Genomic DNA, 26,040 nt, shown 5'->3' with positions numbered 1-26,040 from the left:
GGCCCATAGAGCGGGCATAGTAGCGTTTCCTTCAACCCGGCCTCCCAGCTCTCGGTCCAGCCTCGGTCTCATTCACATGAATGGAGGAAGAAAAATAACTGGTTTCGGCAATTAGTGTAGTTTTACAAATTATAGGACCTAATTATTTAAGGGCTATTAAAGTGTTTGTTATTGGAAGTTAAGTTACTTTAAATATATATATATATATCCTCTGATTTACAGATGTCTCTTCTTTAATGTAAGTCAATGGGAAAAAGTTGTAATTCCACCATTTGGCCACTACAAAAATTTGCTACAAAGCCTGGTGTTCTTCCTCAGGGCTTGGGTCAATGCCTAACCTCAACCATTTCGCGAGAGTTTCACAACATGCGGGTTACCTTCTAGACACAACCCTCACAGAGTGCTTGAAAACCTGTAGACTACGTAGCTGGTTAGTTCACCAAACACTCTTTGCCTTTTGAAAACGCCACCTCTTTAATAAATAAAAGTTAAACGCTTTGGGAAATACATTTATTTGCTTTCTTTGATTAATGACTGTCCGCTGCTTGTGTGTGTGCTCGATGCTGCCATGTGAATCTGCAACTCGTTAGAAACATCCACCTTTGAAATAACAAAAGTTGACAATGACAAGTCCAAACTGTGTTTATGGACTGCAGCCATTCCCTACTTACACATTCAACAGACACATTTATATAGAGTTCGGTTTCTGATAAATGTAAATCCAGTAGCTCTTTATCCTTTTAGCTCTGATTTGGTCTCCACCAACTCCTCAGGAAAATATTTGGATCTTTAGCTAGCGAGATGCTAGCGAGTTCATCATAGTTGTTTGCCCGTTGGTGGTGTGTAGGTGGTGTACAGTGGGGTTTATCAGAGCTTTATGGCTGAAAGTGTTTCCAACAAGGATCAATGAGAGCAATGAGACTCATCCATATAATAAAAACAGCTAAGAGGCTAAAAAAAACTCTGATTCTCCATGACTTCAGCACAATCATGAATGACCATTTTACATCAAGCCTACATAGAGTAATTTGATTCGATGTTAATATCAAAAATATAGATTAAAGCAGGTTTAAGGAAAACGAGGTGAAGACAATACTGCGTTGATGCACAAAAACACAAATAATCCATACATTCTTAAGTGCTGTGATGTAATTCTGCAACAATCATGTTGTCTTGTATCATGTGTACAGGCGGCCAAATGTTTCGACCAGGTCTGTGACAAACACCACTGCCCTATACTGAATATATTATGGTATATTATTATTAAACTGAGGAAAGAAATGAGATCACAGGGAGAAGTCATTCCAGTTATCCAGAGTTTAGCCTCACTGAGCTATTGACCATCCTCAAATGTGTCAGCTGAATATGTTCATATCTTCATATGAACATGGACAGAGTGAGGGAGGTGCAGGAATCACAAAGATAATTTAAAAATATGTTTTTATATATATTATATATTTACGTTGTCCCATCTATCACTCATTCACTCATTCTGCCATTTACATGTTAGCCTTTCAGCTGGTGTTCTTATTCATGTTATGGTACAATAATGGAGCAGGTAGTGATCAGTGTGGCCCAAGGACACTTTTATAGGATACATGTTTATAACTGATGAATTATCTTGAATGTGTGACAGTCCAATTTGTAGCTGACCCCTCTTATCACTCTCTTTTGTCGACTTTGGCAATGTTTCTGTCTCTTCATCTGTGTAGAAGTGCTGTGGAGAAGAGCTTCATACAGTATAAACCAAATGACCAATTTCATTGTATAGGCCATGCTCACACCACAGGCCTTTGTGTTTGATTCCAGACAGCTGCATCAGTCCGATAACAATAATATCAAAAGATTGCACTTCTCCCTTTAGTTTAAGATGTGTTTCAGCTGATATATGTGCTTTTCATTTCACTGAATCTCCCTAAATACCACTTGGGTCAACGTTTTTAAAACTTCTGTTCCATGCTTTTGTTGCTGTCCTGCATACTAACACTCCCTCTATACCAAACTGCCACAGGCACCAAAATGTTGGCATTTGTCCTATGTGAATGGTTAGTAATAATAAGTAAGATTTATAGAACTTAAATAAAATGCTGATTTAAGCTTTCAGATGTCACTCATGTGTACATTACATAGCACAGCATCTGAATTTGTCACATGTTGAGAAATAAATCTGAATTGGGACATTTTCAGCTGCATTGTGAGCATAGCCGTCAGTGTGTTACTCCTCAGTCCTTTCATCCTCGCTCTGTGACTGAGATTTGATTGCTTAATGCGGACATCGTCACCAAGCACATATTACAAATTTCATCATTTTGCCTCATACACAAAGCTGAAGCATGTTAAGGGCTGAATCTTCAGATTTCTTGTAATATTTTGGGCTGCTCTAATTTAGTTGAGGCTAAATGTTCTGACATGGAGAGCAAAAATACACTGTCGTAGTGTCTCATATGAGATTAGCCAGACTGGAGGTAGTCTCTCTGCGACCCTGGCGGTCCATGTGTCCAGAAACAGTGAAGATATTCAACACCCGGTCCACCAGCCTTCGTCCGTGCCTCGTCCTCTCAAGCAGGACGACCACAACAGAGTATATTCCAACGCCCACAACTGCAGCCCCCCCTCCAGCTAGCAAAACCACTCCGGAGATGTACATGTCATTAAGGGCTTGGCCAGGCTTCGGCATGTGGTTAGCCAAGGCCAGGCGTAGTAGGACCCCTCCACAGATCACCAGCGACAGCCCTGTGATCAAAACCACAAGGAGGTCAGATAAACCGCCACTTTTTAACATATTGATCCGCTGTCGGCTTCGAACGCAATTCATGTCCTGCACGGCCGAGCTGAGCAGCTGTTTGAGCAGGACCCCCAGGGCCAGCAGGCAGAGGGCCGTGCCCACGCCCAGCCGCCACTCGCTTGAGACGCTGGTGGTGGTGGAGAGGAGGCCGACCCCGCCCAGCCCGCAGCCCAGGATTAGAAGTACAGCCACGCAGTAGCAGAGCAGAGACTTCCCAGGATCTCTGAACCACCACAGCTCCACCTGCTCCTCCAGGATGCCGTGCTGAATCCGAAGTGGGTCTGCTGGACCATTTAGGCCCTGCTCGGGGCCTCTCGGACCCCTCAGGGGGGGAAAGTCGTCCAGTTCAGGCATCCTGATGCCACTCCCAGCCTGCTGAATAAAGTCGCCACCACCACGGAGAAGACGGAATCCACCTGACAATCCTTTCAGTCCTTATTTCGTCAGGACCAGCGGAAAATGACTTGTTTCACAGGGTTGCTCCGTATGTTATCCCGATAAAGGTGGCTTGAGTTGGGGGCAAATATGCAGAGGAAATGAATGTAATGCACCAAATGCACTAAAACACGTGACTGAGCTCAGTGTATTTGTAGCTTTTTTGGCCTCTATTCAAAGGCTCAACAACATCAGTTCAGGTCTCTTGGTCCTGTGTGAATAAAAATCCTTGCAGCTCACACTAACTGGATACAGAAGTGGATCCAAATCCTCCTTTCAGCTTCAACATCGAAGGCAACGAATCCAAACAGCCACAGAATTTCCAGTCTGGTTTTGCAGAGCGGCAGCAGCAGTCACCTGAAGAAGACAGATGTAGATGTATCAGGGTTTGTGCAGTGTGTGATTCCACTTGCCATATATCTATGAAGCAGTGTTTTATTTGCTCATCATGTGTTCCCTCTCTGCCACTGGTAGCTGTGCAACTTTGCTAATTTATAAGAGATATGCTCGAGGTTATTTGGTTATAGCTCAGCGCTCCATACAAATTTAGTAAATTCAAATCAACATGTCTCATGTATGAACATGCTGGTGTTGCGACTAGAGCTGCAACGATTAATCGATTAGTTGTCAACAATTAAATTAATCAACAACTATTTCTTTAATGGATTAATCGGTTTGAGTATTGTTTTAAGAAAGAAAAGTCAAATTTCTCTGATTCCAGCTTCTTAAATGTGAATATTTTCTTGTTTCTTTACTCCTCAAAGGAGGAAAGAAAATAATGAACAGTTTAAATCGACAATGAAAATAATCATTAGTTGCAGCCCTAGTTGGGAACTTTGCATAATACTTGGTAAACAGGCAGATAGCTAAAAAAAACTTGATCTTTTATAGTGTGCTGGGTCTGAGTTGACTGTGAGCTAACTGTATGACTAACCAGTACATAGCCTACTGTATATTCTGTTCCTGATCAGACAATGACAGCACAGAAATAGAGGCAGGCTTCCCATCCATCATTCCTTTAGGCTACACAGCACAACGCAGAGTTTAGGGGTTGCTTAACTAGCCAGTTTCAGTGGTGTCTGGCTGAGCTCAAGGTACACAGAAACTGGTTTTACATGAGCACTAAACTGTGGCCTTTAAACCCTCTTTGTTCTGACCATCCAAGTACTCTCTGAACAAAGAAATACAGGTTTAATATCTGTTTGTTTTGCAAACCTTGATCTGTATAAGCCAAGTTAAAGAGTAACTTCACAGTAACACCCAACAGTGATGCGGGGTGTGGTGGTGAGACATACAAAAGACATCAGTAAAACAGTACTATTCAGCTTGGTGTCACCCTACTCTCTCTAGGTTTGTGTATCTTTGCCGTATGTGGTGGATAAAAATTAGGGCTGTCAAAGTCAACGCGTTAATAACGTGTTACCTAATTTCTTTAACACCTTAACGCAATCCATCTTTCGGAGGTTGCAGCGGGCTCAGTTTTAAAGCTAGAGTGAAGATACTGGTATCATATAAAACTAAAAAACCCTACTAGAGGAGGAAGGAGGCTAAATAACTCTCCAAAGTTGGGCAAAACTTTGGTGAGGAAAAACTGGCATGGTCATTTTCAAAAGGTTCCCTTGACCTCTGACCTCAAGATATGTGAATGAAAATGGGTTCTATTGGTACCCACGAGTCTCCCCTTTACAGACATGCCCACTTTATGATAATCACATGCAGTTTTGGGGCAAGTCATAGACAAATCAGCACACTGACACACTGACAGCTGTTGTTGCCTGTTGGGCTTGAGTTTACCATGTTATGATTTGAGCATATTGAGCGTACATTTTGAACAGATAAAAAATGTGCGATTAATTTGCGATTAATCATGGACAATCATCATAATAAATATTTCAACAGATTAATAGCCCTAATAAAAATCCGTCAAACCAAAGATGTACACATGCACAGTTTCTCTGAACTTCCAAACTTGCTGTTTTGACTGTGTAAAAAGCTTGGTGTGCTGACACCGGCAACCTTTTCTATCTCTCATTATCACTATGCTAATGAGTTGCCACTACAGAGGTGGCTGGATGAAACAAGCATCAGCTGCCGATAGAATAAACAATGCCCACACACACACACACACACACACACACAATCAAACAGCTAATGCACAAATGTAAATTTTCATTCTCTCATCCTCCCAAACACACACCCACACCATGTCCCTCAATGAATCCTGCCATTTGAACTCTCCACTACCTTAAATCCAGTTAAAGTTTTTTTCTCCCTATTGTGTGCATTGTCATACCTGCCAATTTCATTATTTTCTAATATTTTCTCTTCTATTCCCCCTCCTCTCTTCCTCCAGTCTTTACTTTACCTCAGCATATTTAATCTGTAGTTTGTAACCTCATCACACCCCCATAACATAATCATGTAAACATATACAGCACACACACACACACACGCACACAAACAAACATCCTCAAGGTTATGGCTTTCGACAGCTTGTCTTTTAAAACCTGTCAGCGGCTTTATTTCTATCAAAGTCAGCAGTGTGCGGCAGGAGCCCACGCGCCCCAACACAGACTGACAGAGTTACGGCTTGTCCTCACCGGTCGTGGATTTTTGCTAACACAACAAACGTCGTTCTGCAAAATAAAACGTCAATCCGAACAAGCAGAACATGATCTCACATTTAAACTGGAATATCTTGTTTTTAACTTGGTGGTACCTCTAGAAACCAGTTAAAATTCAGCGACAGAAACACGTTTCTATCAGTCTTATTCATCCCTGTTTAGAAAAGACTGTAAACTAAATGCTAGATCACATTTCTTATTAGCGTGGACAGGTATCGCCTCGTGCTGAGGCGGAGCAGCAACGCTGTGACACGGGGAGATATGAAGTGCATATACAAGGTGTGAAATGAAGAGTGAAGTAATTACAGCGGAGAAGGAGGGGTGTTTATTGGCAACATGCTGTTCTGGAAGCTTTTCTCATCCTGCATCTGATGGATGATAGTGTGTGTGTGTGTGTGTGTGTGTTTGTGAGTGTGTTTTGCAGGAGTAAATGAGTAGTAAAAGATGATGTGCATGTGTGTGTTGGCATGTGTATTTATTCTCTTACGATGTGCTTGTGTATATTTCACACAGAAAGACAGAGATGAAGGTGTGTGTGTGTGTGTGTGTGTGTGCGTTTGTTGAGTCACTAATTAATCCCAGCTGGTTTGAGCTCAGTGTCACCGACAGATAGCACCACAGAAATAGCACAGTAATTGAGGTGTGTGTTTTTTTGTGTCTGAGGTTGAGGCGCCAAAGGTGTAAAGGTGACAAAAACAATATATGTGACACTCCACCACTACCCACCTCTTTGTCTTATTAAAGGTTTGAAAATATCACCTCCCTTCATACAGCACAACTTTATGAAAGATTATTTTCTGTTTCGTCGGAGAGCTCGCAGTAAAGTGAGGCAGGGACACAACCGGGTGATGGAGCGAGAGGCGATGGCACGCAACAAAGATCATAAGATGAAATCGAACTCTTAACGACGCAAGTATATCTTAGTCCATGTTGTGCCTCTCACTCCAATCCCCATAGACACGTACACACACAGAACCGCTGGACTGTGTCTGCCTTTCCTCTTTTATCGCTTATGTGACCTCTACCCCATAAATATCTTTACAAAAGCACTGATTCACTGCTTCACTCTCCGCTGGCCTCCTGTTAAGTACAAGAAAACAGGTATAGAGGCACAAACAATTTACACAACTCCACATGACTTTCCAAGACACCTTAGCGTTCTGGTTATCTGGAATTAAAGTCGCTAAAGGCCCCTTTAAGGCCTTTACACACCAGGGGCGTGACGAATAAACAACAATGCGAAATACTCGCCTGAGTATATTATATGTCTTGGGCTTTTATTGTGAAAGGTAAGAATGGAAGGAGCAGATATTGTCTGCGTTACCTTTGTCAAGGTTGAAAAGAGTAAAAAAGTTTGCCGTCTTGATTCGAACTACGGAGCCTTAGGCGCAACTCAACCTGTTTCGCACAACTTTATTGCTTGATGCATTTATTCAAGGTGCGAAAGCTTGGAAAAATCTACCTCGTTCTGAAAAAAAGTCCCTTTTTCGCTGCATAATATTGGCATTCTGTGTGAAAGTATTCATGACAAAAACAACAGTTCAAAAAAATATGTAGACATGCGAATAGAGATGTCATGGTGAGGAAATTTTCCCAGCGGTAGAGCTTTCCCTGCAGGGCTGCAGGCCTGGAGCCACTGCACCGTGCACACCGGCTGTGACCACTCCGTTCTCCACGCGGCGATTGCCTCATGAATGTTATGGTTCCCTTATAGCATTGGATTTAATTTCATTTAAGTCGAAAGTTTCTGAAAGCTCCGAGTTCACGAGTTGTGACGTGTCAGAGGCCGTGGATGTATTTCCTCTGTCATTATGTCTTTGCATTTACTGCATTGTTATCCACTCCCTAGCTTGCTAAATTGTTAGCCTCTGTGGCTTCTAGACACCGTCAATAACGTAAATATTGCCGTTGACACTAGCACTACGATTCCCCAGGTATTCATGCCACAACCTGACATGTCTCAAACTGATATTGTACAGTCCGAAACAGACTGCTAACAAGATTTTATTAGACCCATCTCCCAATAAACCTACACGATCGTTGTTGTCGCACACTCTAAAGACGCCTTTTGTCTGGAATGAAACGTTTCAGTCCTCTACACCTGAGCACTATAAACCTCCTGTGCATTAAGTCTAACGACGAATCTTCACACCTTAGCTGTGAAGTTTCACACAACTCCCACAATGCTCCTTGCATATTCATAAAAGACGGATGTGCTACTGTGTCTGACTGTAAAAATGAATAAAAAACAACATACTGATGATCCACTTTATCCTTTCATTTGGTCCAATTAAGGAGTTTTGGATTGACAAGCCAAACTCCTGCAAAATCAAAGAAAAACTCAATGAAACAGTGAATATGACAGTTACTTATACTCATCAAAAAACTATGGTTATATCAGCGTATTTTCACCGTCTGAAGTATCTCACAGAGGCTATTGAGAGCTGCACCAGTGATCATTATCACAATTTAATTGAAACAGATACTCTCTCTGAAGAAAATCCAAAATGGATTTCTTTTAATTGACAGGAATATTAAGTGTGCGCTGGACGCTCAGCCAAACTAAAATGACTGAAGACACGCTAACCGTCCAAACATTCTCTGTTATGCTAATGCACTGAGAGTAATGATGAAAAATCCCACAGATAAACCTTGGGCATCATTCTCTTTTCTCTCTCTGTTTCTGCCTCCTCCAGGTTTTCAGCCTGCAAGGTCACCAGAGGAGCTGTGCTTTGGAGTAAAAAACACTGTGCTGCACTCCAATTACCTGGGAAGCATTGGGACTCCGGTATTCCCCCCTCTGTTATGTCAGCCCGCTGAAATCATTTCACCAGCCATTAGTGTCTCATTTTATTGTTGATGCGTGCTTCTTTTAAAATTGGTAGTCTGGCATTACATACTAATCAGAATGCCGGTCGGCAGAGGAGGGTAGAAGACGGCAACAACATCCAGTGAAAGTGCCAAAATCTTGCTTCTTGTAAGAAATTGCAGGGACTCAGGTGGGATGTTTAATCAGGAGGATGAAACTGCAAATGCCTCGACACAAAGTCAGTGTTGGGACCAGTTAGCAGTGGTGTAATGCACGACGTTACAGCATAGATGAAGGCATACATGTACGCAAGGAAGCACTGACTGGAGTCCCACATGTATTTACTTTTTGCTATCAGGGAAAAGCTTCTTCTGCTTTATTCACGTGTGGGAAGCACAATGAAAAAAGTGTCTTTCTTCTCCCACGTGCCAGGAAAAATGGTAATATTTCTGCCAAAAGTGCTGCAGCTTTTCTTACTGTAATTCATTTAGATCACAGAGGCCAGAGGGGAAAGGAAGAGTGGGGCTCAGAGTGAAACTTAAGCAACACTTTAAAACCGAGGAGTGGGCGTTTCCTTCAGCGTTTTTATATCAGTCTTCTTGTGGTTTCCTGTTTCTTTTTAAATGATGTTTGCTATATTTAGAATTTTGTCAACGTTTGCATCTTCTCTCCACATGAACATTGAACGAGATATTTCTGCCAAATAAAGTAAAAATATGTCAGGCACAACTCAGGGAGTCCTTCTGGTCCTGCTGTTGGATTTCCTGCTGTGGGCTGAAGGGGAGTCCACGGGAGACTGGGCGATGTGTTGCCGTGGTGACAAAGCAATACTCTCTCCTTCCTGTCTCCTCCCCCCTCCGCCCCCCATGCACACTCACACACACCCCCTCTCCTCTAGTCAGGCGTTGATTCTCTTGGCGTCCCCACGGGCGAGGAGAGGGGTCAGGGTTGGCTCCATCTGTCTATGTGATGGGCATCGGTGCCAAGCGCCACAGGGGCTGGAGGGAGAGGAAAGAAGGCTCGTGTGGAGTGGGAGGGTAACGGATGTTTCTGAGCTGTCATCTGGGACTCCGAATGGGGCAAAGTCTGAGGCTGGGGAAGTGGGATAGGGATAAGGGGGTTAGAGGAGAGGGGGCCGAGGATGGAGGGATAGGCTCGGGGCTAGGGATAGTGCTGAGACTTCACTGGCTGTTCTTGGGGTTGCAAATGTAGCTGGCAAAGAAAAATGATGCTGAATAGGTCTTTTTGCAGACAAGCTGGAGCTTTCTTTCTTCTCTACGGTCACAATGGACAGCGGAGGCACCCGGGGAGCCTCACTCTGTCCGGAAACAGTGAGGAGACAATGGCCGAGTCAGTGTCACTGTCCTCGCTCTGTCGGGGATCACAAGGGAAAACCTAAGACAGAAAGAGAGGAAGAAAGACCTTTACATCAGCTGCACTATACTGTACTGTACTCTCACCACTATGGCTCAGCTTTGCAGGGCTTACCTATTTAGTCCAACCCTGTTCTGCCAACGAGTTACAGCTTATATCACTCACACAGCATCATCTCAAAATGCTTCATCTCTAGGAACTGATGTATGATTATCGTCTTTTATTGTATCATCTGAATTATAAAGTCAATCAAAGTATGAGCCACTTAAACCACACAGCAGTATGGCTATTTATTATATATTGTATATATCGGATGGAATGCCATGACATTCATGGTTGAGAGGATTATCTCTAATGACTGATGATACCCTGACTTTTCATCTAGCGCCACCAGCAGGTCAACATGTACTGGATTGGATTGACACACAATTTTGTGCAGATATTCATGGTCAGGATGCAAAATTAACTTTTTTTGTCCACTGGACAAATGGCTGAATGTTTAAATTTGACCAGCCACTCAATAGATTTTTTTGTTTGGCTGGTGAGTGAAGCAAATATACCAGCCACTTGCATATTTTACCAGCATTTTCCTAGAGGATGGTACTAATTTTGTACCTTTTCATGATCCATAGAGAATGTAACATAATGACCACTATGAGATTGACATTTTGTGGTTTTGAGTTAAATGTCTGGACATCTATGGGATGATTGCCAAGACATTTGATAACGGCTCTCAGGATGAATTCTAATCACTTTGGTGATCCTCTTTATCGGGCGCCACCATGCTACAATTACTGTTTAATACTTTATGACCAGATTTTAACTAAGCCTCAGCTGTACTTTGTGTTTGGTGCTAATAAGATGATCTTAGCATGCTGACACGCTAAACTAAAATGGTTAACGAGGTAAGCATTGTGCCATGCTGCACAACAGCTTGTAGACTCTTAGTCTTAACGGTCATTGACATTTCTGGAGACTTTAAACAGCCTCTTCCCATTTCAATTCTCCCTCTGACTCTCTCTGGCTCATCTCAGATGGTTTAATTCCACCCTTTCTGAGCGAGCTCATTTCTCAGCTTATGGCACAGCATCACCCCAACCGGCACGACCAGCCAAGACCTGCCCCCCCGACACCTTTATCCACACACACACACACACACACACGCACGCACACGCTCATCTCCATCTGTTTTCCCTCCGATCCTTCCTTATCTCCCCGGCCTTCCACACCTTCCTCACTTTGTTCTACCTCTCTCTCCTCTCCTCCTCCGTCTCGCCACCAATTCTCCTTTATCTGCTAACTTTCTTATCTCTCTGCCCGTCTGCTGTCTGCTCTGGCGTTTTGGTGTCGGAGAGAGAAATGTGTGTGCATAGGGTCGGGGGGATTACTTGTCTATGCCACAGATCCCCCTCTGGCTCCAGGTAATGCTGCCTGACTCAAAGCCGCTGTGGCATGCAGGCACATACATAAACACAGCGTGCAGCACCTGTTTTCATGCTGTGGTGTTTACATTGTTCTCTCAGAGAGATGTGGTGTCATTGCCCCCCCCCCCTCATTCCCTCTTGTACCCATCACTTTAGAAATCCACCTATTCATAAAATTCAGTACTGTTAACCCCAACCACTCATTAACAATAAAGGCCCAGTTAATCAAAACCTGATCATGAAAGAGCACAGAATACATTTTCAATCTGTTATCTAGTACGGCATGTGGCATTTCCCCCTTTTTAAATGGAGCTTCCTCCTCTCAGTGGTGGTGCACACTGCTGTTGACAAAAACGTAGCCCAGCCCAGTCTAGTTCAGTTTAGCACAGGCTGTGGTCCCCATCTCAGCCCCTTTTACCAAGGCAGGAGCCAAATGAGGCTCTTAAATGCTGGGAACCAACTCAAAATGGCTTGAATATTTTTCTGCTTCCGTCAAATAATCTCCCTCACCAAATTACAGCAAAGAAATGCAGATTTTGTTTTTGGGGAAGTTGGAGGAAATTAACTGAATGCCGTGCATAATGAAGCTGTGTCAGTCCCTGCATCGGAGGAGTGACTGTTGATTATAAAAAAAAGAAAAGAGAAACCTCTGGGCAGCCAGTTGCTCTCCTCTGTCGTGCACAGCTGCAATATTAAAACGCTAATCAAATCACCAATTAACATGCTGGTCCCCTTCTGCTTCACTCCTGCTGACGATGGGAAAGAAGCTGCCTTCGCTTTTTTTTCTTTCTTCAGTCTTTGTTTTTTCCTCTTGTGGGTTCAGAGGTGATATTCAGCATATTCTAATTTGATATTGGCTGTCTAGCGATAATGATTGTAATGAATGAGATGGCTGGCTCCGTGTCTGGCTGTCTGTCTTATTTGTTGACTACTTGAAGTGACATGATTTAGTTTGAGAAACTGGTGGTTTGGTACATTTCCCAGAGGAATGAAGCCCATACTGACTTCACTGCTGATCCCATGTCTGTGCACTAAAGCTAGAGCCAGCAGCCGATTAGCTTAGCTTAGCATAAAGACTGGAAACGGGGGGGAAACAGCTAGCTTGGTTCTGTCCCACCAGCCCCTCTGAAGCTCAGTATTTTACACGTCGTATCTATTTTTGATTTAATCAGTATAAAAACCGAGATGTGAAAAAAAAGGGGGTTATGTGCCAGACTATTATTTGGCCTAGTCCTATAACTTCCTGGTTGCCTAATAACTATCCTAATGGCTAAGAAATAGTCTAGTCAAATACCTGCAAAACTAAAGACTTTCCCATCAGCCTCAGGCAGCTGTACTTTGTGTTTAGTGCATAGACTGTATAAGTGGACGTAGTCACCGTGAAATCACCCATTGGTTTGTGGACTGCCGTTTGGAAGCCTCGAGTTCGGCATTTTGGCCATCGGCCAATACAACCGAATGCTGAATAAGACATTTTCAGATGACCAAAAAGGTTATAATTAACTTTCATGAACAGAAAACACACTGTGAAAGGGTTAGAGTTCGAAAACAGGGACAACTCCCAGATCGGACAACGCCGTGGTAGCGACCTGCCAATCACAATTTAGCCACGCCCTAAAGCATACCCTGCTTTATGGTCTATTTGACTCTAAGTGGGACCATATTTTACTAAATGAACATCATGCTGTATTGAAGAAGACTTGAAACTACCGATTGAGACCATAAACTCATGTTTACAATGTTTACTGAGGTAATAAATCAAGTGAGAAGTAGAGTCATTTTCTCAAAGACTTCTATACAATCAGACTTCTTTTTGCAACCAGAGGAGTCGCCCCCTGCTGGCTGTTAGAAAGAATGCAAGTTTAAGACACTTCAGCATTGACTTCACTTTTCAGACCCTGGAGTTGTCCACTGGTTTAGTGCTAATTAGTAAATGTTAGCATGCTCACAAGCTAAACTCAGATAGTGAACATGGTCAACATTAGGCCTATACCTGCTAAACATCTGCATGGCGTTGTCAATGCAGCCTACTAATGTCAGCATTTAGCACAGGACAGCCTCACAAAGCGAGCCTTGTTGAAAGGTTTTGCATAGAGCAGCTTAAAGAGAGCTTGTCTGATCTTTATATATCTATGTTGCTATGTGTTGCTATGCATGTATCTATATGTTTCTGTGTCCTGGCTGTGGAAACAAATATCCCTCTGGGACAAATAAGTCTAAATATAAAGTTATGCTTCGCACTCTGAAAGAGAGAATGACTTTCCTCAACACAAAAATTATTATAGACCTATTATCTAACTCTTCACCAACTTTCACTATATTGAATTGGTTGAATTTAATTGATTATAGGTGACATTATAGGTGGACAGAGGTGGACAGTCGGTACAGCTGCTATTGACAACACACTACATGCCTGACTGTATCTGCTGACTGTGAAACAAAATGCCTCTCGGGGATATTTAAGATTCTGTCCTATACTCTCTACTCCACTCTTTGTCTGGCATCTATGTCACACACACACCTCACCTATACAGAGCTCTCATATAACTCCTCCACTTTGCCCGGTCATCCACAGACACACTCACCGACTCACTTTGTTTTCCTCCTCCGATGTTCTTTCATCCAGCAGCGCCCTGTGTTGACTCCAGGCTCTTTTTCTAATGAGGTCTATCACATGTTGTTTTCAGCCTGACTTGTTTTAAATGTTAGATCTGCTAAGTGTAGGCTATTTGGCGTAGTGAGAGAGTGACAGCATGTAACCTACTTCAGATGCCCGGTCATGATTAGTCTTTGGTCGTTAGATTAGTTACAACAGATCTATATGAGCAAAGTGGCCCAGGGAGTCATGCATGGACAGCGTATTGATCCGTTCCAATGGCAATAACTTGAATACAGCATTGACAACACTTCCTCTCGCTGTGGTTTATGAATTTTCCACAATGCAGCAGAACTGACCTCATCAGCGTATAATGAGGGTAGCCCATTGACACTATCATGTGCACTTCCATCCTGCTGGCGCAAAGGTTAGGGTGTGACACAATGTCAACATGTTTTACTTCCTTGTTTTTAATGGAAATAAAATTGCCTATTCATTCGTTCGGGAAAGTCCAAAACACACAAATGTTTCCTCGCTGCTACTGACAAAAAAGTTTCACCGTAATCCAGATTACTATAATTGATATAGATCTCACAGTTAAATTCATTACCGATAGATATGTTTAGAGGTTAATGCTTCTGAATCTGCAGTCTTGTCTGCTAATGTATTTACTTTATAATGATTTAATATTCAGTTGCAGGTAAGAACATTACAGTGATTGGTGAAGTAGAATATGGCTTTTGTGTTTGACAATTTTATCAATATTTGTTGTATGAGCCTTACAGCAAGTCCTCACAAACAACAAAGGTTGCTTTTCACCTCAAAACTTTGGATGTCTTTGAAGATGTATGAAGTATGATGTGGTAAGTCATAGGTAAAAAAAAAAAAAAAAGTAACAAGAAAACTTATTAATAATAGAGCATGAAAAAATAAATATATAACCAAATCATCTGCCTATTATAAAAGAAATAAGTAAATAAATAAATAAGGCAAAGCTACCATTTGCCTTTGAATAAAAATATACAAGAAAAACTGAATGCAAAGACACCACAGTTAATTAAACAATATTATGTCACAGTAACATTTAAGGCCATTTTTTAAAATTGTATCACGTGATATTATTTCAGTATAAACTCACAAGGTTATTGATTGCCTAATATAGGATGTATGAATTCTTATATTTAACTAATAACAATAATTTTGTTTATTATTGTTGTTTTCATGGGGAATAAGGTAAACATGGATAATTTAGCACCTAAAAATCAGAATCAGAATCATGTTTATTGCCAGGTGTAAGAGGTATATAGGAATTTGCTTTGGTTTTGTTGTTGCAAATAAGCAGTATAATAACAAAAGAATAGATAAAAACGTTAGAATAAAATAAGAATAAAAAAATTTAAATTCTACCAATATACAATAAACAATATAAGCTATAAACAAAACAAAATCTACCAACAAATAAGTTTAAAATGATAATAAAAAATAAAACGTATAGATACAAGTAAAAAGGTGTTTGATTAGAAAAAAAAAAAGTTGTAATGGGGCAGTTCCTGTCTTTTTCTATCTAGTTTATCAGAAGCCTCTTAGTCTTACCTGTGCGCTCAGCTGCTCACACTCGACCTCTTCTATTCCGGATCTACCTCGTCTTTAATCCTATAATGTCCCACCCTGTGTCCTCCACGGCTGCAATGCCTTCATGCCTTCACCCTTTTCGGATCAAAGTGTCTGTAGAGTCGCCTAATAAAGCCAAAGGAGCAGCTTGAAGGTGCTCCGCGTCCTGCCTCCTCCGCTCCTCTGAAGAAGCCTCTCGGTCTCTGCGCCTCTCTCGGTCTCTCTCCACCGGACAGACTTCCCCCGGTTAATGCAGGTGTGGCCGCGCACAGCGTGCAGGAGGACGCCGATGGGAGGAGGCAGAGAGTCGGCGGATCGACCTCCGTGGCTCCCCGTGGGGGAACCGCAGCACATGACACGGGGTGTGACAGCTCCTTATAAATAAAAACACACACTGTGGTTGTGATATCAGCCGATGAGCTGCAGGCTTTTTCTGTTTTTGTTTTATATATACAGAGCAGAAGTGGTTTAACCCATCCAGTCTCCAAGGGGGAGGAAAAATGCACTGTGCAAAAGCTCATCAATAAGCCTATTAATTGATTGATTGATTGATTGATTTGGTAATAGCACCTTTTCTGCTATTTGTCTCTGCAGGCACTGCAAACTTTATTAGTTATTTAAAGGTTGAAAGTTCTTTCTTGACCTTGGAAACAATCTCAGCTCAAGGTCCATTTATTCAGCCCAGTCGCACACAGCACAGTTTGTAAAACAGTCATGCAATTTGATGTCTTGATTGGTGTACCAGCTGCTTAGCTTTGGGTGGGTCTAGGTGGGCCTGGGTCCACCCACTTGGCACTCAGGCCCACCCAATCAGAAGGCTTCCTTTTTTTTTTTTGCTGGATCATCCAGTGAATAGCAGTTTCAATTATCTGACTATGACCATGAAGTGGTAGTGCATTTCACAGCAGCCCTTCCTCTTTCACTCAGCTCGTAGTGACGGCAGCCGTCGAAAACACAAACAGAAAGTCTAAAATGTTGCTTTATCCATTTAAAATAAATTCTCCTCTGTGTTTATTATCTTCGTCAACCAGTTACATAAAAGTTACTACGAATATGCATATACATTTGGCTGAATGTCACCAGATAACACTGTCACTTGGTAAACGGAAACACCTGTACATTTGAGGAACAGAAACCTGAGGAGCAGGAGGAAGAAGAAGTTCAGCCATCATTCTCAACCGTATATTGAAATGCAGCTGTGTTTTGTGTGAGAGTGAGAGTCTTTGTCTGGTGAGGATCTTTGTTTCCCAATCTAGATGGTCTCTCTCTAACTGGCTGGAGTTGTGGGACGGTCTGGGGTGTGTCGGCTGCTGATTGGTCCATCCATCATCTCTGCAGTTTCAAAATGCTCAGGTGCCCAGCAGTTTGACAGCAGCCTTGTTCTGTCCTCCTCGGCCTTCAAAACCTTTGTGTTAAAGCTGTGATCTAGAGTTGAATTATCAGCCTTGGTGCCCTAGTTGGCTTCGTAATTGTGTAACTTGTTGTAGGTTTTCTTTGTTGCTAAAGAGAGCACTTAAGTGGTGGTAGAGGTGAACTGCCCTTGTCACCCTACCCATAACACGGCCTACTGGTGAAAGACTCTTTTCAACTGTCAGTTGGATAAAACTGGCATCAGGGGGCATTACATCAGACTGAACTCTTTGTCCCTGCTCACCTTTGAAAGGGACTATGATGAAGTCATTTTAGTGTTCAACACCAAGCCCTGTCATCTCCTGCTGGAATCGTCAAAAGTAAGCTAGTTTACAATTATAGACCAATGGCCTATTTCATTATTATTGTTTATTGGGTATAGTTTATGTTCGGTGTTCAAATTGGATTTTATCCTGGTGTTTCTGCCAGCTGTGTGAGTATTTGGCCGCCGTGCCAGGCTATGTTAAATTGTATTTCTTAACGTTAATGCAGGTGATCTATCCATATGCTTGATTAAACTGTGATGTGTGTGAATATGTGGCCGCCGTGCCAGGTTATGCTATGCTGTTTATGTTTGTCTTGTTGGATCAGAATCAGCTTGATTGTCCAGGTATGAGTAGACCTACACACATAGGCTACCAGGAATTTGACTCTGGTTAGTTTGCTCTCATTGTACGACGTAAAATAGAAATGCAGCTAAAAACAAGGTCAACAAAGCTGAACAAGAGGTGCCTGTAACATCACCTCTGATGATGATGTATAAGGCTTGTAGGATTAAACTGTGGTGGTGTGGTTGGCTAACATATGCCTTTCAGAATCTTATAAGTAGATGTTTGGTCTTGGACGGGACAGGCCCACCTGATTTTCTCTGTGCCCACCCACGCTGTGATTTCTGCCTACGCCACTGTCGTGTACATAGACACAAATTTCAATTTTTTTCGTCATGTGGACATTTTGTGGGTGAAGTATTCCTTTAAGACCATTCTTGCTGCCTTGTTTAGTGTGATCTGCAGTCTCATATCTCTCTAAGCTGCATTGCCCCACACTGCACAGCAATAATTAATGTGAAAGTAAATTATTAGACTATGAGATATATTACCTTAAGAATGTCTTTGGATAAAAGCTTTTAAATTCTTCCAACCATTCGTGACATTTTCATCCCTCTTTTAGGAATATCTGTAATATGAGCCGTCCATGAAAGATTGTTTTGTATTCTAACTCCCAATAATATATATCCTCTGTAACATCTTTAATTTGAACACTGCCATATGTGAAGTACCATCACTCCAATTTCTTCCTCTTTCTTAGTACATATAATCATAATTTGTTTTATTTAGTTAATATCAATTTATTGTTTCCGACCCATTTTATGACATATTTAAAATAATTTCATAAATATTCATGTAACTGAGTTTGTGAATCTGCTGCTGCAGTGATGGCTGTATCATCTGCAAACATATGTGCATTTGAATTGGCTAGCATAAAGGGGAGATAATTTGTGTGTATAATAAACAACAATGCTCCGAGGCAACTCCCCTGTGGGATGACACACGTAATCATACGAGGGGAAGAAAATGAACCAATATTGCTTTCTACCATTTGAAAAGGATTTTATCAAATTGATAGCATTCATACTGACACCAAACTTTACCTTGATCAAGATCATTTAGCCATTTTGTTGAACCAATCCATTCATCTGTCTATATACGTATATATAGATAGGTAGATGTTGGCATGTTCCTCTTCATCTGTTGATTCTTGAGGATCTGGATCATATTCAGAATCATCCTCCTCCTTTCAGCAGGCTTCCTCCTCCACCACTTCTTCAGGTTCGATATTTTCATCCTCACCATGGGCCACGATCCAAAATTAGATCAAGTGCTTCATTCACAGTTAGTCACTCGCACATTGTGGTGCTACCACAGAATGGCATGTGCAGACAGAGATGTCTTATTTATAGACCAAAGCTTACAAGAAGTGATCAGTGTAGTTGTGTTGTGTTGGATACAGCATTGTGTCTATGTGAGAGTGTGAATGTGGGAGTGTAGCTGGATGCAAGAACTCTGCTTTTATTTGTGCATTATAATTATGAACATCAATTTGTGTGTAAACCATTTTGACTTTAGAGAAGAAAATGCCTTCACAGTTAATTGTTCCTTCTAATAAATAGCCTCCCTGTGGCGTAAGACATCGATCATGGCATCTCTGACACAATAGCTGTTATTGATTGATTTTGTTTGGCTGTACCAAAGAGTACCTCACATCTATTTACCTCCTCTGTATTAGCCTAGAGATGCACCATTACTGGGCTAATGTAAAAAAATAACATTTTATGCCTCCAGGGTCTAAATCTGTAGAGTAGATTAAAATTATTCCTTAAATGAAAAGAGGGAACAAGGCTTAAACATTAGCAGGATGAAAGGCATCAATCCCATTGATACAAAATATGGATTCAGTGTACTGTGATGTCTTTAGATATATTATATAAGTGCAGTATTTTAATTAAGCCCAATACCACCCTCGGCTTTTCCCCTATTTTAATTCTAGTTTTCTGTCTTTGATGCAGTGGACAATGTTTGGTTTTTAAAATGTAGCTGTAAAATAAATTATTTGAAAGCTTAGTCATTCAGGCTGATTGTTTATCCCGTCTGACAGCGAGGGTGTCGTATGTGGAGTTTACAAAGGGGACCCAAACGCAGAGTAACAGGCAGGACAGGTAGTTAGAAATAAAAGCGAGCTTTAATAGAGCTGAAAAAATCCAAAACAACAAAAGGCAGGGAGGGGAACCAAGTACAAAAGAACAAATAGAAACAAACAACCAAAACCAAAAATCACAAACCAGGGAAACACGAGGAACACCAGGATCAGAGCAGGAGGTAACAAGGAACACGGAGGACAAGGTAGACGGGGCTGGAGAGACAAACGAACCGATCATGACAGAGGGGAACACACAGGCTAAAATACAAGACATGATTACACACAGGTGAAACAAATCAGGGCGGGGCAGACAATCAACAAAAGGCGGGAAAACAAACAAAGGTGGGAAGTAAAACCAGACAAGACACAGGAGGAATGAATTACCAAAATAAAACAGAAAACACCAGAATCATATAAAAGACACCAAATCCAAAATCACATAAAAGTAAATAATACCAAGAGACTGGCCCAGCCAGAACATGACAGAGGGCTGGTTTGTGAGTTTTGCAAAAAGCTCATCCTACACAGTGTGACCAGTGAGGTTATTCATTTGTGAGAACAGACAGATCCAGCGGGTGCTGTATATACTCCAACAGAACTGCTTGTCGGATGATAGAACAACGTTCACCCACACTTTCTCTACATCGGAATGGGCAATCCGACATTAGCACCCACTTCATGTGGTGATCGGCCAGGTGTGTGGAGGTGACAAAGTAAGTAGGGTTTGAATTTCTCTCTCTAGCTTCCTTTTTTCATTCTTTACACTACTACTTGCATTTTATATAGCATAGGATAGCATATTTAATAATAAAACGCGATAATAATGCGTTAACGCAAATTTGTTTAAACGGCACTAATTTATTTAACGCATTAACGCAACTTGCGATTTTTAGCAAAATGAATCACAATTTTTTGTCTTTTCAAAATGTACTTTAAAGGGAGATTTGTCAAGTATTTAATACTCTTATCAACATGGGAGTGGACACATATGCTTGCTTTATGTAAATGTATGTAAATATTTATTATTTGAAATCAATTAACAACACAAAACAATGACAAATATTGTCCAGAAACCCTCACAGGTACTGCATTTAGCATAAAAAATATGCTCAAATCATAACATGGCAAACTGCAGCCCAACAGGCAACAACAGCTGCCAGTGTGTCAGTGTGCTGACCTGACTATGACTGGCCCAAAACTGCATGTGATTATTATAAAGTGGGCATGTCTTTAAAGGGGAGAATCGTGGGTACCCATAGAAACCATTTTCATTCACATATCTTGAGGTCAGAGGTCAAGGCACCCCTTTGAAAATAACCATGACAGCTTTTCCATTCCTTTTTGAGTAAATCCTGCCATTAGTCTCTCAGTCTGTGTTTCAGATGACAGCTCACTGCCTCTTATCCTACATGCGGTGTTTGAATGTCTGCTTTTGAGGAAGCTCTGAAGAGCAGCTTCCTGCTCTGATTTAGCAGCAAAGCAGAAGTTATTGTTAACCTGTGGAGAGTCACGCAAGCTGAGGCAAACCTAAACTATTTTCGAAATGTATTGTGTGCATCTACATCTACTGGTGCTGGCTGATGCACCCTTACCGATGCACAGCACAGTGTTTCAGTCGATTCAGCCAGCACACTCACTCAGGGAGGTATACAGTGAAGTGGACTCTAGTGGGGAGTAACTGGCAAAAACAAAGACAGACTATCATTTGGTTACATTAGCAACTGACTGACTTGTTTATGTTTTTTTTAGTTTAAATTATGTGCCCCCCCTACAGAACTAAACTGAATATCAACAATGAATGAATTTAAAGTGGCTGTCATCAAATGGCTCCAAAGAGGGAAGCTGAAACATCAGTGGGAAGTAAAGTGTTCGTGATGTATTCTCACAGCAGTATATTTTATTCAAAGTGGAAGTAATTTGCAAAAAGGTCATGTTTTCCTTAAAAATGCTTCACACACAGCAACTAATCACTGGTTAAACAGCAGACTACACACACTCATCGTCAGTTTGGCACATTATATTGATTACTGCATGTTCCTTCCAAAGCAAAGCTGTTCCCCTTTTGGTCAAACAGCTCATTCCCTGTGACCACATCACGTCAAGTTAATTTACTATAAAACATTTGTGATAGATAATATTATATTTGCTACATTATGAGGCCAGACCTTGTTTGTGTGTGTTGTATGTGTGTCCCTGTCTACAAAGACCTTCATTCAAATGTTGTAAGTATCTTTGGAGAAGAACCTTGATAATTAATACCTCTTAGAAGTACAGCAGTGGGATGTTTTAATAAGCAAAAACGCATTGAAACACAAGGCACACATTAATTTAATTTTATTATTACAACTGATTCATATGTATACCAAGATGTCACCCACACAGTGCCAAGAGGTTGACATTCTGTGTGAGTGTCAACTTGTTTTTCATCATGTTCCTCTTCAGAGCCACCGTGTTTCTCTCCAGGTGCTCCCTGTGGCAGGAAAACTCCATCTGTGTTTATTATACCTCTTGCTCCACCTGGGAGAAAAGGGGAGTGTACTCGTGAACAGATGTACTGCAATCTGTTAATACTGGAGACACTGCTGTAAGAAAACATCGGGAAACAAATGTGTTCTCATCCCAAAAAATAGTCACGTTGCAGTGGTAGATGGTAATCTTGAACTTTAAGACAGTTGAAGGAATGTCCTGCCCTGGAGGGTAATTTGGTTTATATTAACTTTGTTTAGGTGATAAGATGGGAGAGGAGAGGAGAGGAGAGGAGAGGACAGGAGAGGAGAAAATGGGAGATGACCGGGGACATTGCCACCGACGTATGGAAGCGGTTAGTGATGCACGCAGGAATAAATACAGTCACTTCAATAACTCTTCATTTCACCCACATGAATGCACAGACGCCCAGATTCCCACCCACACACCTGCACATACATTACAATTTTGGGCCAGAGGACAAGTGTATTGCACAGACAGTTCAATCGCACACACACAAATGCACACAGTTGTGTTTCCATCAATTTAGAGGACATTTCATTGACTTACATTAATTTCCTGAAGACTTACCGACACTCATTCCCAACTCGTCAAATACCGCCGCATGGTCAGTGCCCCTAAGCGTCGGAGACTGACCACACTTGCGTTACTTTTTGACGTGCCAGGGACGCCGTGTCAATATGCGCTCGTTACATGCATAGTGTCCTTTCAAAATAAACTTCCGTTTTCACAGGAAGTTAGGTTTAGGCAACACAACCACCTAGTTTTGGGAAACAATCGTGGTTGATGTTAACTTCATTGACTGACAACTCAAGTAACTCAGAGGACTGACAATGCCAACGTGTCACAAAATAAGTCAATGTTACTTTTAGTTTCACACGGGGCACAAACATCGGTCTCCTGGTTGAAAGTCCTGTGTTTGTTTGACCCATCCACCACCCCTCCCGCCATGCTTAACGGACTCTCCCTCTATTAATACTACGTTGCTTGCGCCGACCATCAAATAACGGCGTGGGTGGGTTTACATTGGGGCCTGGTTTGTCACATACTGACGCTAAAGTGTGCCTCCGTGCGTTGGTATCCCATGCCAAGGGTCGCTACCCAATTGGCGGTATTTAATGAGTTGGGTGTGAGACCTGGTTGGACTTACCCTAACCCTAAACCAAGTCTTCACCCTAAAATGTAATGATTGACATCATGGGGACTTGCATTTTGTCTCCAAAAGGAAGGCGAGTCGCCACAATGTGACTGTGTAAACAGATTTCGGTCCCCACAACGAGTAATACATATACCATTTGTTTCCATCACCTAAAAGGACATTGCATTGACTTATATGCATTCCCTGGTGACTTAATCTAACCCTAACCACAACAACTAAATGCCTCAACCCTAACCAAGTTTTAACCCTAAAATGTAATGATTTACATTGTGGGGACTTGATTTTTATCCCCTAAAAGTAGATGAATCCCTACCATGCACTGCCTAAACAAAGTCCCCACAACATGAGTAATACATGTACGCACACAAACACAAAACTTCTGGATCAAGTTTTGAACAACACTGATAGATTAATATACTCTTCCTTTATCTCCACTCCCACCAAATGTTGTGTGTAAAGGTCATTTTGTTTATGTCTTTATTGATTTCACTCTTAAAAATATGTGCAAACCAAACTTTTTGTGCAATAGATGACATGTCGTTGCACCTTGACCTTAAAACCATACATCTACTAAACTACACAATCATACAGTGTGCTTAGCCCCGAGCACAACCCTGACTTTAACCAACACTTAGTTCTTAACTGTAAAACAAGTCTTAACCCTTGAACAGCTCTATCACACACACAAACACACACACACACACGCTGAGGCTGATCAAGCACCTGATCCTCGATCTATACGGACCAGTGTCTCATTTCCATTTAAATTAAAGATACCTCTAGTTGGCAGGACGATACAAACTTTCGTCCATGATGAGGGAAGCAGAAACGTTAGCAGGTGCAAAATGAGCTTTTTTGATCAATAATAGTTTGTTTTTGTTCTATCTAATGGTCGGACAGATGTTTGCCAAGAATCTATAATCGCCTTATTTCAGTGGTGGGAAAAAATATTTCAAAATGAATTTAAATTATTATTATATTTTAGACTTTTAAGAAAACAGTCACTTGGTGATTCCTATTATCTTATATTTAAAGATGATGACACAGCAAAAAACTTTGGATGAAAGCAGTGTAACCGGTGGCACAGATGTGGATTGGAAAGTGGAACAAAAATGTTATATGATATATAATCTTTTATCATACATTATCTGAAAGTGCTACAGTTACATTTTCTGACATTGGTTTGAATTTTGTTTTTGCATTTTAGCGATGCGATACTTTCCTATCCTGAAAGAGAGAGTAATAGAAATAGAAACTTAAAATTAAATAATCCATCCTTCTTCTTATTCTTCTTAATATTATTCACCCCAGTTCAACCTTTAGAAACTCCAGCTTTTGTTTTATAATTAATCATAATCACCTCTCATGTACTCAAGGATCATTCATAAACATCCTGGTATCTCAGTGGTGTGCAGTCAGGATAAGCATTTTTTTTTAAATCAAAAAATGGTAAATGTGCTCTTTATACTTTCTGTGTTTTTTAACCATTTTTAGAAGTTACAGTAAAATGAGAAAACATGATAGTTAATCTCCTTTTTAAACTGCCATACTGTAAACACATGTCTATCTATCCTGTGAAAGTATAGTTGTGTTTTTGGTTCTCCTTCTACAAAGACGATGATGCTTTGATATGCCATGAAAGAGAATGAATATCACTAGCATTTTACCAACACATTTCTCGACAGGTCCAAATCCAGTGATATGATCAAATGCATCCCAGGTGAAATGTGAGTTGTGGTTTTCAAATGGATTATAATGAGAGAGAGGCTACAAACCAATCTGACAACAGAGCATGTGAACAGCAGCTGCTGCACTCCAAGCAAATCTTTATTCATGAATGGGCGGTGAATGTACAAACTCTCTCTCTCTCTCTCTCTTACTCACAAACACCAACAGAAATGCTTCCTCTTCGTATTCAAAGCAGAGAGTCAAATATATTTTTTCATCCAATTAGTTTTTACAGAACCTCACTGTTGGTGTAATCTTTCAGCTAGTCAGCATCTGTGACATTTACACAAAAACTGACTTATGAATGACCTCCCCAACACCCTCCTCCCTCCGCTATTGGCTCACAATGGAAACCACAAACACACAGCAACCGCAGGCGAGATGTAAATTTCTGTCCGCCCGCTGGACGGTAGCGTGGTGGTGCTGATGAAATATAGACTTGCTCTTTCCAGGGAGGGCAAATGCCAGACTGTCACAGGTTCAGCTCAGACAGACAGCAGCGAGCCTTTTGTTACTGAGGATCTGACTCCTACAGCACTTGTGATGAATGGGTAAAGTTTTGGGACAATATTAATGAGCTGTATCGAGCAAGGAGTCTGCACAACACGGTTGCATTGCTTAAGGAGTTTGATTAAATGGACTTCTTGATGCCAAAATCAATTTGAACCTTTTCAGTGTTTTTTTTTTCTTTCTTTCTCTCGTTTTTCTAATTTTTTTCCTGCTCAAGTCAGATATCCTTTCCCTTTGCATACCAAAGATAACGTTTTCAAATATATTTAGCCACCTAAGTTCTCTTAAGTTTTGGCTTGCAAAGCCCAACAAATAAAGAGGAAGTTAGAAATACAAATTAGTTTACATTGACTCTATAACAAACATGGATAGGTTCCCCAATCTAGGGGAA

The 26,040-nt window shown here is 41.3% G+C and overlaps 1 protein-coding gene across 2 annotated transcripts; it reads right to left on the bottom strand.

Annotated features, from left to right (window-relative positions):
• Window positions 1-493: 493 nt before the first annotated feature.
• Window positions 494-15,908, bottom strand: tmem125a (transmembrane protein 125a). 2 transcript variants are annotated; one of them, XM_074634978.1, is made up of 3 exons: window positions 15,641-15,866; window positions 8,612-10,048; window positions 494-3,577 (listed from the first exon to the last, which is right to left on the bottom strand). In XM_074634978.1, the coding sequence occupies exon 3, from the start codon at window positions 3,137-3,139 to the stop codon at window positions 2,441-2,443; it is 699 nt and encodes a 232-aa protein (XP_074491079.1). In that variant the 5' UTR covers window positions 3,140-3,577; window positions 8,612-10,048; window positions 15,641-15,866; the 3' UTR covers window positions 494-2,440. The 2 variants fall into 2 exon arrangements, with proteins under 2 accessions (XP_074491079.1, XP_074491080.1); XM_074634979.1 differs by lacking the exon at window positions 8,612-10,048 and having other exon boundaries at window positions 15,641-15,908.
• Window positions 15,909-26,040: the final 10,132 nt, after the last annotated feature.

The sequence above is a fragment of the Sebastes fasciatus genome, chromosome 5 (genome assembly GCF_043250625.1).
Source record: "Sebastes fasciatus isolate fSebFas1 chromosome 5, fSebFas1.pri, whole genome shotgun sequence".
In the NCBI taxonomy this organism is placed as follows: Eukaryota; Metazoa; Chordata; class Actinopteri; order Perciformes; family Sebastidae; genus Sebastes; species Sebastes fasciatus.
The sequence above is the reverse complement of the archived record's forward strand: the minus strand, read 5'-3'. Positions and strand labels throughout refer to the sequence as shown.